Here is a 13,617-nt window from a genome sequence, read left to right as displayed (position 1 = left end):
TGAGGCAGTATGTACGGTGATGGTATGTACTTTTGCAAATGTCATCAAAGCTATATAACAGCAAACTACACAAAATCAAAACACAAAAATGGAATTAAAATATCAAGATTGGTAAACTTATCAAATGTCTCTTAAAAACGTATTAAATATTCATGATATACCTATTTTCTGGGTCATTCGGGTTACGCATTGTATGTATGCATGTACACTTTGTGACAGTTTATTGCTTTTTTATTTCTTAAATGTACAGTCAGGGACAAAGTCTGTGATGCCACCTTTTAGTTAGAGTACCAATGAATGAAAAACAAAACACTTCAACATTAACATCTTTTATTGCATGAAAATCTTGAATAGTGCCAAAATAGTAAACTTGTGCGTTGCAATAGAGGCAAACAGAGAGACAGAGAAAAAAACCCCAGAAAAACAATTCAAAAATACCTCAACTTGACATGTTCTACCCAAATTCTGTCTAATGTTATAATTTCCCTTTTTATTTTCCCTTATTATTTTCAACCGTTAAAGCGTTTATCTGAAGCAGTATTCATAGGGAGTTTCCTGCTCTGAGTGTCTTCTCCCAGGAAGAGCGGAGAGCATCAAGCAACATCCGTGCTAAAAACACTTTGGACGTCACCATCATTGTTACACTGCCCAGGAGTCCAACAAACAGAGAAGAAAAACTGCTGAGAAAATACAAAACCAATCTGAATTAGAAGACAGACAAGAAATGGAGGCGTTAAAGGGATAGTCCACCTAAAATGTAAAATTCTGTTATCATTTATGCATACTATTTGTTTACCAATATTCTTCAAAATATCATCTTCCACAACACAGAAGAATGTCATATAAGTTTGGAACAACATGAAAGTGAGTAAATAATGGCAAATATTTAATTTTTAGCTGAACTACCCCTTTAATAAGTGCATTTTGATGATATTACAACAAAATGGCTCTATGTCAGATTAATCTCACCTCTATGATCAGTTCATGCTCATTTCCCCATGGCCTGCTCGATGGCAGTCACAACTGCTTTGAATTTTGAATCTGAGTCAACAAATCCATCTCCATTCTGTCAAAGAAAATATTGGCAAAATGTAAAATATTTCAGATGTACTTTGCCATATTAGATTTTAGTATCACACCGGTCAATCAAAAATACTGTACTGTGCAATAGTTAAGACACGTAACTGTACATTTTTACAAGCAAGTGCAATTTAAGTGAGAAACAGTATGAAGGCAACATCTGCCACATTATGGTAATAAATCATAGCATACTGTAAACATTCAAACACTGTGTGAAGTAGCAACAGCCAGCTACATATTAAGTTATATTATATATTGGTAAGTGCAATATATAAAACGGTGATCTTTGAAAGTAAAACAGTGAAAGATGATTTGTTCTTACCTTTTTTGAGTGCACCAACTTCTTGTTTACCTCCACCTCAAACCAGCCAGTGGTTGAGGGTGTGCCCTCACCAGTCTGAGGATGGGAAATGATCATAAAATTAGAAAAATAATTAGGCCCTTATAAGAAAACTATATGTTGAGCTTTTGTACATTCACATTTAACAATACATGTTTTATTTTCAAAATTACAACATTAAAAACTAATGACAATCATTAAAAACACATACGATCTCAAGTTCGCCTGGGAATTCATCCTCAAGCAACGTCTTGAGTTTGGTGAACTGTTCGCAAAACAGAAGAGACAGATATAGTTGGACGAGATATTATATTAAGTTATATTATATTGATAATGTGAGTAAATAAAACTTACCCTGGGCCTGTACCCTCATCCACCACTAGATGATGACAAAAACACACACACACACACCTCATTGGTCAAACAGTAATTGCATGGTAACTATGTTTTGTTTAACCTATGGGGCGGTTTCATGAAAAGAGAGATTCAGTAAATGAGGAATGCATTTATTTACAGCAATCTTCCTGATTCCAATCTTGTCATCTACAAGACATGCGAACATGTAAAGAGAAAAGATTTATTCTATGCTGGAAACCAAACAATTCAACCGGACACTGCTGCTAAACAGAGACGCCCGGGTGTTCCTACCTGCTCTTGTGATTGTTGCATCACAAAAATTAAAACAGATTTAATCGAGTTCGTTTTTTGTTTGTTTTTAGAAAAAGTTCCGTTTTTGCGTGTAGTTTAAGTCATTTGGATTCTTAAAAACATTAAAAGCCTCGACAGTGTAAGTTTAGCGCAATGACCTACCAGTAAATGATATGAACTTTGACGGTCATGCTGGCGGTCGCTGCGGTTCTTGACTGGATCAAGCTGTGGCGAGTGCAGACGCTGAACTGAGCGAATTACTTTCGGTTCTGGAAAATATTGTAATGCTGTTTCCTGGACTGTTATGAAAGATTTGAGGCGGAGCAAGTGACGCACCATTCTGCACCTCGAGCAGAATACAGCACACCTCTCGCGAGACTTATGTACTTCCGGTACACTAAACAAGGGAATTTTCAGTTTGGTTACACAATTTTGTCAGTTTACAGTTTATTTGCAATCAGCCGGTCATTTTCTTAACTGGCAGTTTAATCATTTCGGGTTTTTTATGCAGTAAATGGACTTGACTTGAAATATTTTCATTAGTTCATAGGTTTCCTTTATAGATCTGTTGTACACGTGATAGTGGTCAGTCATTATTACATATAATAATATACAGCCTCTACAAAGTAACATACCACAATATGCTCAAAATCATTAATTTTTTTAATTTTTTTTTGCTACAGCTCATGAACACAAAGAGCACTACCATTTAACTTTACTTATTGACCAACAATTTTTAACAAGCAAAATTATACTTGACAAATAAGTAATATTTGAAACGCAATAAGGCACTTTTAAGTGTTGGCAGTGACATTCGTGGGCGTTTCTGCAACTAGTCAAGCAGGTTTCACAGAACAAGCTGTTCTTAACCCTTGAGCAATCTGAACCATCAAAACCATTGGAGGATTTATACATCCAAAGTTTGCAAGCTATAAGTGATTTTAGGTATTATACGAGTAAATACATTTGTTTAATATTAATAATGATTTAAATGTTGAATAAACACTGTCATCATAAACATCAAGACATGCAGACTAATCATTATGTTCTCCAGTGGCTGTGCCAGAGTTCTTGTGCTGTCTTTTGGATGGTGGCACCAGTTGTGCAGGTAGCTCATGAGGGAGCCCGAAGCCCTCTAACTTTACCTCAATGAGATGGCCAGCCAAAGCAAACTCTTCATCGTCTAACATGCCATCACAGTCCACATCTGCAAGCTTCCAGATTCGTCCCAGAACTGAGCTGGGCAGATGAGTGCTCATCATCCAGCCCTTCACTTTAGACCCACTCAGCTTTCCCTCATGAGGCGAGAGGTTGTAAAAGATCTCATCATACTTTGGTTTATCTTTTGATACTACCCATTCTTCATATGAGACATGATCACTTTCCCCATTGGATCCATAGAGATTAAATGGGTTCCCCACAGTAAAAGGTCCCCTTTGTGACCCTAGAAAAGGTCCTCCTTGCACTAAAAGTCGGTCAGCTGTTTCTTCTTCTTGGCGTAGAAGAGGCATTAGCTTGGCTATGTCAGTGTTTAGGAGCTCATCCAGCCCTGCTAAGAGCTTAGGCTTGAGCGCTTTAAACTTAAAGTCATGACTCATGAGTTGCTCCTGTGTGGGATGTTAAAATTAAGATATTTTTCAGACAGATATCATATATGTTTGCTCAATTTGAACTCTCATGCATATAGTAGGGGCAGAAAATACATTTCATAATGGGCATGCTTGATTGTAAAGTATCTGGACACCTGCATCTTGGTACAATCTGGAAAATCTCCAGGTGAAGTCTGATATCTCTGTTGGATTCTTGAATAGATGATAGGAAGGTCATAGATTAGATCTCTCTTCTTCTTTTCTCTGCAGAAAACTAAAGGCATTTCTTCTTTTAGAGAGCTAATGATATAAGCATGGGCCTGTTGGTGAAGAAAAGAGATAAGAGAAGCCAGATTAATGATTTAGTAGGACTATATCAACTGACTGAGACGAAACAAGCAGGTAGATGCAGATTGATTTCAATCACATCTACTACATTAGTCACAAAGAGACTAAAGTGAAATTTTGTTTTCTCAAAAATACACCTTTCACACAGTTCATATGTTCTGACCTTCAAGAGAATCATACTTGCATTCTCAAAAAAACACATAGTACAGAGAAAGCATAATAAATAACTAGATAAAAAAGTTTGTCGAGACAAACTTTAAGTTGGCTTGAGAAAGTCGGACCAGAAAGTTTGAAAAAGTTTGAAAAGTTTAAAAAAGTTTAAGAAGTTTAAAAAAGTTTTAAGTTTGATGGTTTGCAGTCTGAAATAGTTTAAAGTTTAAAGTAGTTTTAAAAGCTTAAAGTTTAAATGTTTTAAAGGCAATACAGTCTGTCAGAAATGATGATTAGCATGTTACTAGCATGTCACTAGCATGATTAGCATGTTGCTAGCAAGATTAGCAAGTGATTAGCATGTTGCTAGCATGACTAGCATGTTGCTAGCATGTTTCTAGCATGATTAGCATGTCGCTAACATGACTAGCATGTTGCTAGCATGATTAGCATGTTACTAGCATGTTGCTAGCATGTTTTTAACATGATTAGCATGCTAGTAGCATGTCTAGGAAGTGATTAGCAAGTTACTAGCATGTTTCTAGCATGATTAGCATGCTACTAGCATGTCGCTAACATGATTAGCAAGTGATTAGCATGTTCCTAGCATGTTTCTAGCATGATTATCATGTCGCTACCATGATTAGCATGTTACTAGCATGTCGCTAGTATGTTTTTAGCATGATTAGCATGCTAGTAGCATGTCTAGGGAGTGATTAGCATGTTACTAGCATGTCACTAGCATGTTTATAGCATGATTAGCATGTTACTAGCATGTTCCTAGTATGTTTTTAGCATGATTAATATGCTAGTAGCATTTCTAGGAAGTGATTAGCATGTTACTAGCATGTTTCTAGATAGATAGATAGATAGATAGATAGAAGATAGATAGATAGATAGATAGATAGATAGATAGATAGATAGATAGATAGATAGATAGATAGATAGATAGATAGTCAGATGATAGATAGATAGATAGATAGATAGATAGATAGATAGATAGATAGATAGATAGATAGATAGATAGATAGATAGATAGATAGATAGATAGATAGATAGATAGATAGATAGAGTCAGATGATAGATAGAGTCAGATGATAGATAGATAGATAGATAGATAGATAGATAGATAGATAGATAGATAGAGTCAGATGATAGATAGATAGATAGATAGATAGATAGATAGATAGATAGATAGATAGATAGATAGATAGATAGATAGATAGAGTCAGATGATAGATAGATAGATAGATAGATAGATAGATAGATAGATAGATAGATAGATAGATAGATAGATAGATAGATAGATAGATAGTCAGATGATAGATAGATAGATAGATAGATAGATAGATAGATAGATAGATAGATAGATAGATAGATAGTCAGATGATAGATAGATAGATAGATAGATAGATAGATAGATAGATAGATAGATAGAGTCAGATGATAGATAGATAGATAGATAGATAGATAGTCAGATGATAGATAGATAGATAGATAGATAGATAGATAGATAGATAGATAGATAGATAGATAGTCAGATGATAGATAGATAGATAGATAGATAGATAGATAGATAGATAGATAGATAGATAGATAGATAGATAGATAGATAGATAGATAGTCAGATGATAGATAGATAGATAGATAGATAGATAGATAGATAGATAGATAGATAGATAGTCAGATGATAGATAGATAGATAGATAGATAGATAGATAGATAGTCAGATGATAGATAGATAGATAGATAGATAGATAGATAGATAGATAGATAGATAGATAGATAGATAGATAGATAGATAGATAGATAGATAGATAGATAGATAGATTTCCAAATCAGGAAGTAAATTTTTTTTAATTTAAAAAGCTAATAAAGTTAAGTTTTCATCACATCATGATTTGCTACTTCATATCACTAGTCAACGTAGGTGATATGTCAATGTGTCGTAATTATTTTTTATTCTTTTTCTATAAGAAAAAAGACTGTGCAATGACAATTTTTTCAACATTTCTGAATACTCTAGTGTATAGATGACCTCAAGACTAATGTGCATGGTTTAATAGTTACTGAAGTTCACTTGTGATTTCATGGAACCAAATCAAAGAGTGGAAAGAACAGGGGTCCTCACCCTCACAAGTCGTGCTCGCTTCACCAGATCATTGAGTTTTCTCAGTGCAGAATTTCGTGGCAGGTTCTGAATGTCTGCAAAAAGGTCTTCCTCTTCTTGCTCAAACAGTTTCCGATTGTCTGTCATACGCATTGGAGAGGACCAAAAGGAGCCAATGTAGACCCTCAGAACCTCTGGTGTGCAGAACACCTTCCCGAGTGACCACATGAGTGCGCCATAGACTCGCATCAGCTCCTGGGAGTCCACCATGTCAGCCTTGTTGAGCACCACTCTGAGCTTGTCCTCATTGCCTCGCAATGCCATTATGGTGTGTGAAAACTCATCAGAGATCTCTAGTTTGTGTGCATCACACAAGAGGATGATGCGGTCAACATGCTCTGCAAACCAGCGGATGACTGCAGGAAAGTCATACCCTGAAAGAAGAATAAGATGTTGAAGAAATTCACTGGTATTGGATCAGGTACATAACGTGCACCAAATGGTTCTGCAATCTTTTAAGGGTTACATCAGTGAGTGGATGGCCAAATTTCAGTGAATGGTGAAGAACGTTTTAATAATCTGAATTGCCGTTTCCACTATAAAGAACCTTTTGAAAGGTTGCATAGATGTTAAAGGTTCTTTGTGGAACCATATGCCAAATATGTTTTATTGATTGTACTTACACATTAAGTATAAAAGAAGGCTTAGGTTGCATATTATGATTTGCATGCAATTTTTTTTTTCTTCTTAATTGGCTGCTTCCAGCACTTTTTATGACACTTTGTACCTCTGCTCATTTTGCGTTTGGCCACAGACAAGATCCCTGGTGTGTCAATGATGCTGATACTCTCCAGGACTCGGTTGGGCAGATGCACACACTGGAACCTGAAAAAGTTTCATGCAAATTCAGTATTTTTCAAACGGACATAACATGGGAAAAACCCATCCACAGAGGCTCCCTAAAAGTGATGCAGTCAGCTGAGCCAAATAATGATGCATTAGCTAATGTTTTCCTCTCTTGGCTATGTCCACCCTTTCACAGGAGTGATTTCTCCTGGCGGAGTCATTTTGACTCTTTCAGTCCAATTTCAACATAGTTGTCCCCCTGTGATTTGTATTTCATCTTATTGCGTTAATGCTTCTGTCACACTCACCGATTGAGGAAGGTTGTTCCAAAAGGGCTGAGTTTGCGGAAAGGCTTGTTGGGATCAACAGTTAAAGCATTGCCATGAATAATTCCCTCAATCTCTCCATTCATTATGGCAGTGAAACTGTCAGTTGTAGGCTCTGGGCCTATTCGGCTTCCTGGATACTCTTGTTCAAGAAGATATCTGACAAACATAAGACACAAATTGGGGTGAAAGATGACCCAGACATTTCTTCAAGAGATTACAGATTACACATGTGAAATTAATCTTAATGCTATTATGATTACAGTGGTGGCCAAAATTATTACAACACTAGTATTTTCACCAGCTAAAATGGTTTTAAGTAAATTTTTTGCTGTAGTGTGTCAGTAGAAAATATAAATGTACATTTCCAAACATTCATTTTGCCATTAATTGTAATAATCCAGTGAGATTTTTGTTTGCACAAGGAGTATGACAACAGCCAGTGCTCCACACAGAGATCAGGGGCCTCATTTATAAAGCGTGCATAACTCCACATCAACACTCATATTTGTAAGAATTGGCTTTGACATGGAAAAGTTCTTAACATCACGTCAGGATCTGAGCAGACGTATGCACTTGTTCTTGTTCGAGTACTGCAGGTTTTTGAAAATGTAAGATGTTCTTTCAGCATGCTGTTCTAAATTAAATAATTTGGATGATGACAGGTGATTTTTACATGTTAATGACATTAATTAGAAGTAGTTTACAAGCAGAGAACTGAAACCATTCATTTGTGCACAAGTTCAAGATCATGCTTTAAACGCAAAGGATGCTCACACCAAATGTTCATTTAATTTAGTTAATACAGGTGCATCTCAATAAATTAGAATGTCGTGGAAAAGTTCATTTAATTCAGTAATTCAACTCAAATTGTGAAAATCGTGTATTAAATAAATTCAATGCACACAGACTGAAGTAGTTTAAGTCTTTGGTTCTTTTAATTGTGATGATTTAGGCTCACATTTAACAAAAACCCACCAATTCACTATCTCAACAAATTAGAATACTTCATAAGACCAATAAAAAAACATTTTTAGTGAATTGTTGGCCTTCTGGAAAGTATGTTCATTTACTGTATATGTACTCAATACTTGGTTGGGCCTCCTTTTGCTTTAATTACTGCCTCAATTCGGTGTGGCATGGAGGTGATCAGTTTGTGCCACTGCTGAGGTGGTATGGAAGCCCAGGTTGCTTTGATAGCGGCCTTCAGGTCATCTGCATTGTTGGGTCTGGTGTCTCTCATCTTCCTCTTGACAATACCCCATAGATTCTCTATGGGGTTCAGGTCAAGCGAGTCTGCTGGCCAATCAAGCACAGTAACACCATGGCCATTGAACCAGCTTTTGGTACCTTTGGCAGTGTGGGCAGGTGCCAAGTCAGTATTCTCAAGCTTGCGGTCATCCCTGTTGCTTGTGCACCTTTTCCTACCCAAATTCTTCCTTCCAGTCAACTTTGCATTTAATATGCTTTGATACAGCACTCTGTAAACAGCCACACCTTTCAGTAATGACCCTCTGTGACTTAACTTCTTTGTGGAGGGCGTCAATGTTCGTCTTCTGGATCATTGCCAAGTCAGCAATCTTCTCTATTTTTGTGGTTTCAAAGAACAAGAGATGCTCGGAATTTATACTGTAGGGATGGTCATTAATTGAAACTCAAATGTAAATATTCTAATATTTTGAGTTACTGATTTTTGACTTTCATGAGCTGTAAGCTCTAATCATCAAAATTAAAACAAAAAAACTTTTGAAATGTTTTACTTTACATGTAATGAATCTAAAATATATGAAAGTTTCACTTTTTGAAATAACTTACAAGAACAAATTTTCACGACATTCTAATTTATTGAGATGCACCTGTAGAAGTAAATTAATAAAAAAAAGTTTTTTGACAGGATCCTCATTTTACAGCATTTTTACACAAGTGCCTAAAACTTTTAATAGTACTTTGCAGGTAGGTTTCTTGAAGCATGAGACGTTGCCACAGTTCTTCTGGATTTAGTCTGTCTCAGTTTGTTCTGTTTCTTCATGTGATTCTAGACAGACTGTCTGATGATGATGAGATCAGATCTCCGTGTGGAGCACTAGCTGTTGTCAGACAGCTTGTGCAAACAAAAATCTTGCTGGATTATTACAATTAATAGCAAAATGATTGTTTGGAAATGTAAACTGATATTTCTGACACACTACAGCAAAAGATAGAAATAACTGTCTTAAACCCATTTTTAGCTGGTGAAAATACTAAAGGTCTAATAATTTTGGCCTCCACTAAATGGACAGCTAGACCCATAGAATTCACAAATGGTCGCGCCCATTTTTATGGCAAGAAAAAGGTGAATAATGCTAGCATGCTTTTACTTTTATGTAGTAAATTGATTAATTGCCATGTAAGAAACTAAGTTAACTTATTTGTATAGCATTTATTATTGTGTATGCTGTTCTGAAGCTAGGCGCAATTATTGCAATGTTCACCTGATAAAAGTGGTCTTGCCTGTAGAGCACTGACCCACCACTAGTATCATAGGCTTGTTGTCAAAATCTGCATCTTCAAGGCTTGATGAGTGGAAATCGGCGAAGTCATAATACTTCTCCAGTGGGAGCAGTTTTTGCCGGTAGAGGATCTTCAGAGCTTCAGTAACTGTATGAACTTCCTTCAGACATTTACCACCCCTTTTATTCATTTCTTTGCTAGCCATTGAGCCGCTGCACCTCTGTAGAGAGTTTGCTACTTCCTATGTGTGGATACAATAATACAAATTTTAATATACTAGTTTATCGCTAATGCGACGTAGCATTTGTTGACATTTAGTTTGTTGCAGGTGTCTTGGCATGTTAGAAGGAAGAAATCCCAAGAGTATAAACATTGTGCTTGACCAACACAAGACACAGAGCACAGCTGCATTTAAATGAGTCAAAGTCATAAAACCCAAGTACACAATAGTGTAGAATGACTGCTCAGTTTTAAAGTGGTTTCAAAAATGACTCATTATTCTGGCCCAAATCTGTCCGATCATATTTCAATCAAGGCATGGTTTAACTACTAATTATTAATGACTATGGCATTTAACATCTTATACTGCATGCTTTCAGAGATCACATTTAACAATCCAAATGGACTCACTTCAACAGAGCCGTAGAGCTGAACAGATGTGCTCTTAATGGTTACCCTCGACACATCTACACCAGAGGGGAGTAGCCTACTCTTTCTCAGGACTCTCTCAGATTTGCCTGATGGGTAGAAAGTAGCCAAGTGGGTGGAGTGAGGCATATGAAACATTCAGAAATGATAGTGTCATAGCATCTGGTGTCTGGAGCTCAGCCTCAGAGCTCATAAACATGCTGGATGTGGATATGGACCCGGAGCCCATGAATGGGTTTAAAGGACAAAAGCACTGAGGGTGGACACCAGACAGTGGGGATTATTTCATATTACTTCATAATAGAGACATGCACATGTACATGCATTGTTTTATGTTAGATTTTGTAATGCATTAAATGGCAAAAATACTGTTATGTAAGTTTTTACCGCAATAATTACAGTGCTTAGACAATAATGGGAAGCAGATCTTGCTTTATGCTTCAATTACAAATCCAATCTATCGTTTTAAAAGTACAATTAGTGAATTTATTTTGCAATAATGGTTACTGATTAAGAAAGCTAATCACACACACACACACGTAAATTAGTCGTAATAAAAATGTCTTACCTGTTTACTGCCAGCTAGGATTTTCTTCATGGACGCAACAGCAATTGTGGTTTACTTTATCACATCTCTTCTTCCTTTTTGGTCAAATTGCACTCATTAAAAGTTGAGGCATTCGTTTTAAGTATTGTATTTGTAGGTTTTAGAGGGTGGTAGTATGTAGAGGTCTATTGTGTGCAGAGATCCAATGCTGGATAAAGACAAATCTCCTCCTCCCAAGTCAGAAACTGTAAAGCATTGCCAACCAATTTCCACGCCTGTTCAGCACTAACAGTGTGTCCCTCTAGTTCTATCTTCTTATATTACATGTATAATTTACTGAGACATTATAAAGGAGAGGTCTGAGTAAGACTTTAAATCATTAGGCCTTTATTGAAATTATATTGGTGAAAAGATCAGTCAATTGTCACATACTTTACAATCAAACTGTTCTCACAACAGTTCAATAGACTTTGATACACATTAATCTGCTACAAATTAATCTTGAATATATAATTATTCAATCTATAGTTATCTTTAAACTGTGTAAATCAATACCAAAAACAAAGAATGCTTTTGATATAACTTCCTCCATTAGATGTAACAGTAAGATGATTTGTGACATTAATGGAAATATGGAAATCAGTTTGAATTATGTACATGCATTTTTTTTTTTTTTTTTTTACTAAATTATTTTATACCAACCCTAATCATTCCCTTCCACCAACTCCACCCACAACATTTCAGGCATTTCACTGAAAATTGTGAAGAAAAAAAAAGTTAATTTTAATTATTACATCCTTATATAGGCTTCATAATAATTACATGTGTAAAAAGTCATTAATGTATGTAAAGCAGATTTGTTAAGATCATCATAATGGGTAAACAAACCTGCAGTGTCACTCGTTAATTTTACCTTAAAAATGTTTTAACAACATGTTTTTGTAAATGCAGTTACATTTGGTTGCCCTCTGCTGGTATCACAATTCAAACACATTCAGTTGTTAGGGCTATTCAATTATTCAATTGGGTTCAATTACAAATGATTTCTAGTCGATTTTTTATTTCTTTCACTTATGATTAATGTATCCTGGCAACTGTGCTTATTTTATTTATTTGTCACAAGATGAAGCAGAAATTATCCATCATTTCCTTTTGAAAAGGAGAAGCACTTTTTTTTAAGTGCTAAATATGTTTTTTACTGTATTAATATTTTATATTAATACATACATTTTATATATATATACATATACATACATTTTTATTTTTTTTTTACTATGTCTTTATTCTTAAACGGCCAATCTATTCAGTGTGATTGTCATCAAATTTTGAAGTAATCACGTGAAATAGAAATGTACATTTAGTCTATTTTGACTTTTGGAAAGAAGTTAAGGTTATTAATAATAGTAAAGTACCGCTGCCAGCTAGTATTGAAGGGGTTGTTGGGGCTGAGAATATTGTCAAATTGTGGAGAGAATATTATAGGGATATTTTTAATTGTGTTGAGAGGCAGGAATTTGAAGTAGGTCATGTACTGAGTTATATTGGTGTGATTAGACCTTCTGAGGTTAATTATGCTATTGAGAAACTGGCAGCAAATAAAGCATGTGGCCCTTATTTAATAGAAGCTGAACATCTAAAGTATGCAAGCCAAAATTTTTTAGTGTTACTTGCTTTGTATCTTACAGGATTTTTGCTACATGGTGTGTTACCTCAATCTATGTTGACAGTTTTATTAGTGCCAGTAATTAAAGATAAAACTGGTAAAATATCCAGTATAGAAAATTATAGGCCAATTGCCTTAGCAAATAATATCTCGAAAGTATTTGAGCATATCCTTATGGATAGGCTCAAAGAATATTTGGTAAATACAGACAATCAGTTTGGTTTTAAGAGGAAGCATTGTACTGATTTATGCATTCGCTAAAGGAAGTGATTAGTGTGTATAATAGACACAATTCTACAGTAATTATGTGCTTTTTAGATGCTTCTAAGGCATTTGATTGAATTAATCACACTAAGCTGTTTATGACAGAGGGGTTCCCCCAAATATGATTAGGATTTTACAGTACTTGTATATACATCAACCTATACAAATCAGATGGGGTAGGAATGTTTCGGCACCCTTTTATATGACAAATGGGCTTCAGCAAGGTGGAATATTATCATCTCTTCTTTTTAATTTGTATATGGATGAGCTCTCTGTTGAGTTAAATGAATGTAAAACTGGATGTGTAACAGGAGATAGTCTCATTAAACATTTGATGTATGTTGATGACTTAGTCCTCTTATAGTTCTGGGCTACAACAGTTGCTTCGTGGATGTTCAAATTATGGTGTGCAGCATGATATTGTATTTAATACGAAAAAGAGTGTGGTTATGATTGTTAAACTAAAGAGGATCGGAAACAAAAGTTTCCCTCCTTTTATTTAGGTGACCAAGTATCAAATGTGGTAAATGAAATTAAATATCTGGGTCACATTATTAGAGATGATTTG

General features: G+C 35.4%; 2 protein-coding genes across 3 annotated transcripts; both read right to left on the bottom strand.

Annotated features, from left to right (window-relative positions):
• Positions 1 to 214: 214 nt before the first annotated feature.
• LOC306869837 (selenoprotein W-like) lies at positions 215 to 2,440 on the bottom strand. Of its 2 annotated transcripts, none has more exons than XM_079416763.1 (6): positions 2,231 to 2,440; positions 1,775 to 1,799; positions 1,632 to 1,685; positions 1,403 to 1,477; positions 970 to 1,066; positions 215 to 680 (listed from the first exon to the last, which is right to left on the bottom strand). In XM_079416763.1, exons 1-5 carry the CDS (start codon positions 2,257 to 2,259, stop codon positions 989 to 991), a joined length of 261 nt encoding a protein of 86 aa, XP_079272889.1. In that variant the 5' UTR covers positions 2,260 to 2,440; the 3' UTR covers positions 215 to 680; positions 970 to 988. The 2 variants fall into 2 exon arrangements, with proteins under 2 accessions (XP_079272889.1, XP_079272890.1); XM_079416764.1 differs by having other exon boundaries at positions 316 to 677; positions 2,231 to 2,369.
• A 271-nt stretch (positions 2,441 to 2,711) lies between these two features.
• On the bottom strand, positions 2,712 to 11,336 carry LOC306870566 (EH domain-containing protein 2-like). Its single transcript, XM_079417926.1, has 8 exons — positions 11,144 to 11,336; positions 10,558 to 10,664; positions 9,909 to 10,168; positions 7,420 to 7,596; positions 7,053 to 7,150; positions 6,287 to 6,699; positions 3,813 to 3,977; positions 2,712 to 3,675 (listed from the first exon to the last, which is right to left on the bottom strand). Exons 3-8 carry the CDS (start codon positions 10,130 to 10,132, stop codon positions 3,103 to 3,105), a joined length of 1,650 nt encoding a protein of 549 aa, XP_079274052.1. The 5' UTR covers positions 10,133 to 10,168; positions 10,558 to 10,664; positions 11,144 to 11,336; the 3' UTR covers positions 2,712 to 3,102.
• Positions 11,337 to 13,617: the final 2,281 nt, after the last annotated feature.

This window comes from Barbus barbus (assembly GCF_936440315.1).
Source record: "Barbus barbus genome assembly, chromosome: 5".
Lineage (NCBI taxonomy): Eukaryota > Metazoa > Chordata > Actinopteri > Cypriniformes > Cyprinidae > Barbus > Barbus barbus.
Note: the sequence above shows the minus strand (reverse complement) of the source record. Positions and strands in the feature narration are given on the sequence as shown.

What these genes read in the sequence shown, in the direction of transcription:
- LOC306870566 (XM_079417926.1), bottom strand. Translation starts at nt 10,132, where the DNA reads ATGGCTAGCAAAGAAATGAATAAAAGGGGTGGTAAATGTCTGAAGGAA. An exon ending in GGAACAACCTTCCTCAATCG is followed by an intron (nt 7,151 to 7,419) that starts GTGAGTGTGACA and finishes AAACTTTTTCAG; the next exon opens with GTTCCAGTGTGTGCATCTGC. An exon ending in AGCGAGCACGACTTGTGAGG is followed by an intron (nt 3,978 to 6,286) that starts GTGAGGACCCCT and finishes CTTCACCAACAG; the next exon opens with GCCCATGCTTATATCATTAG.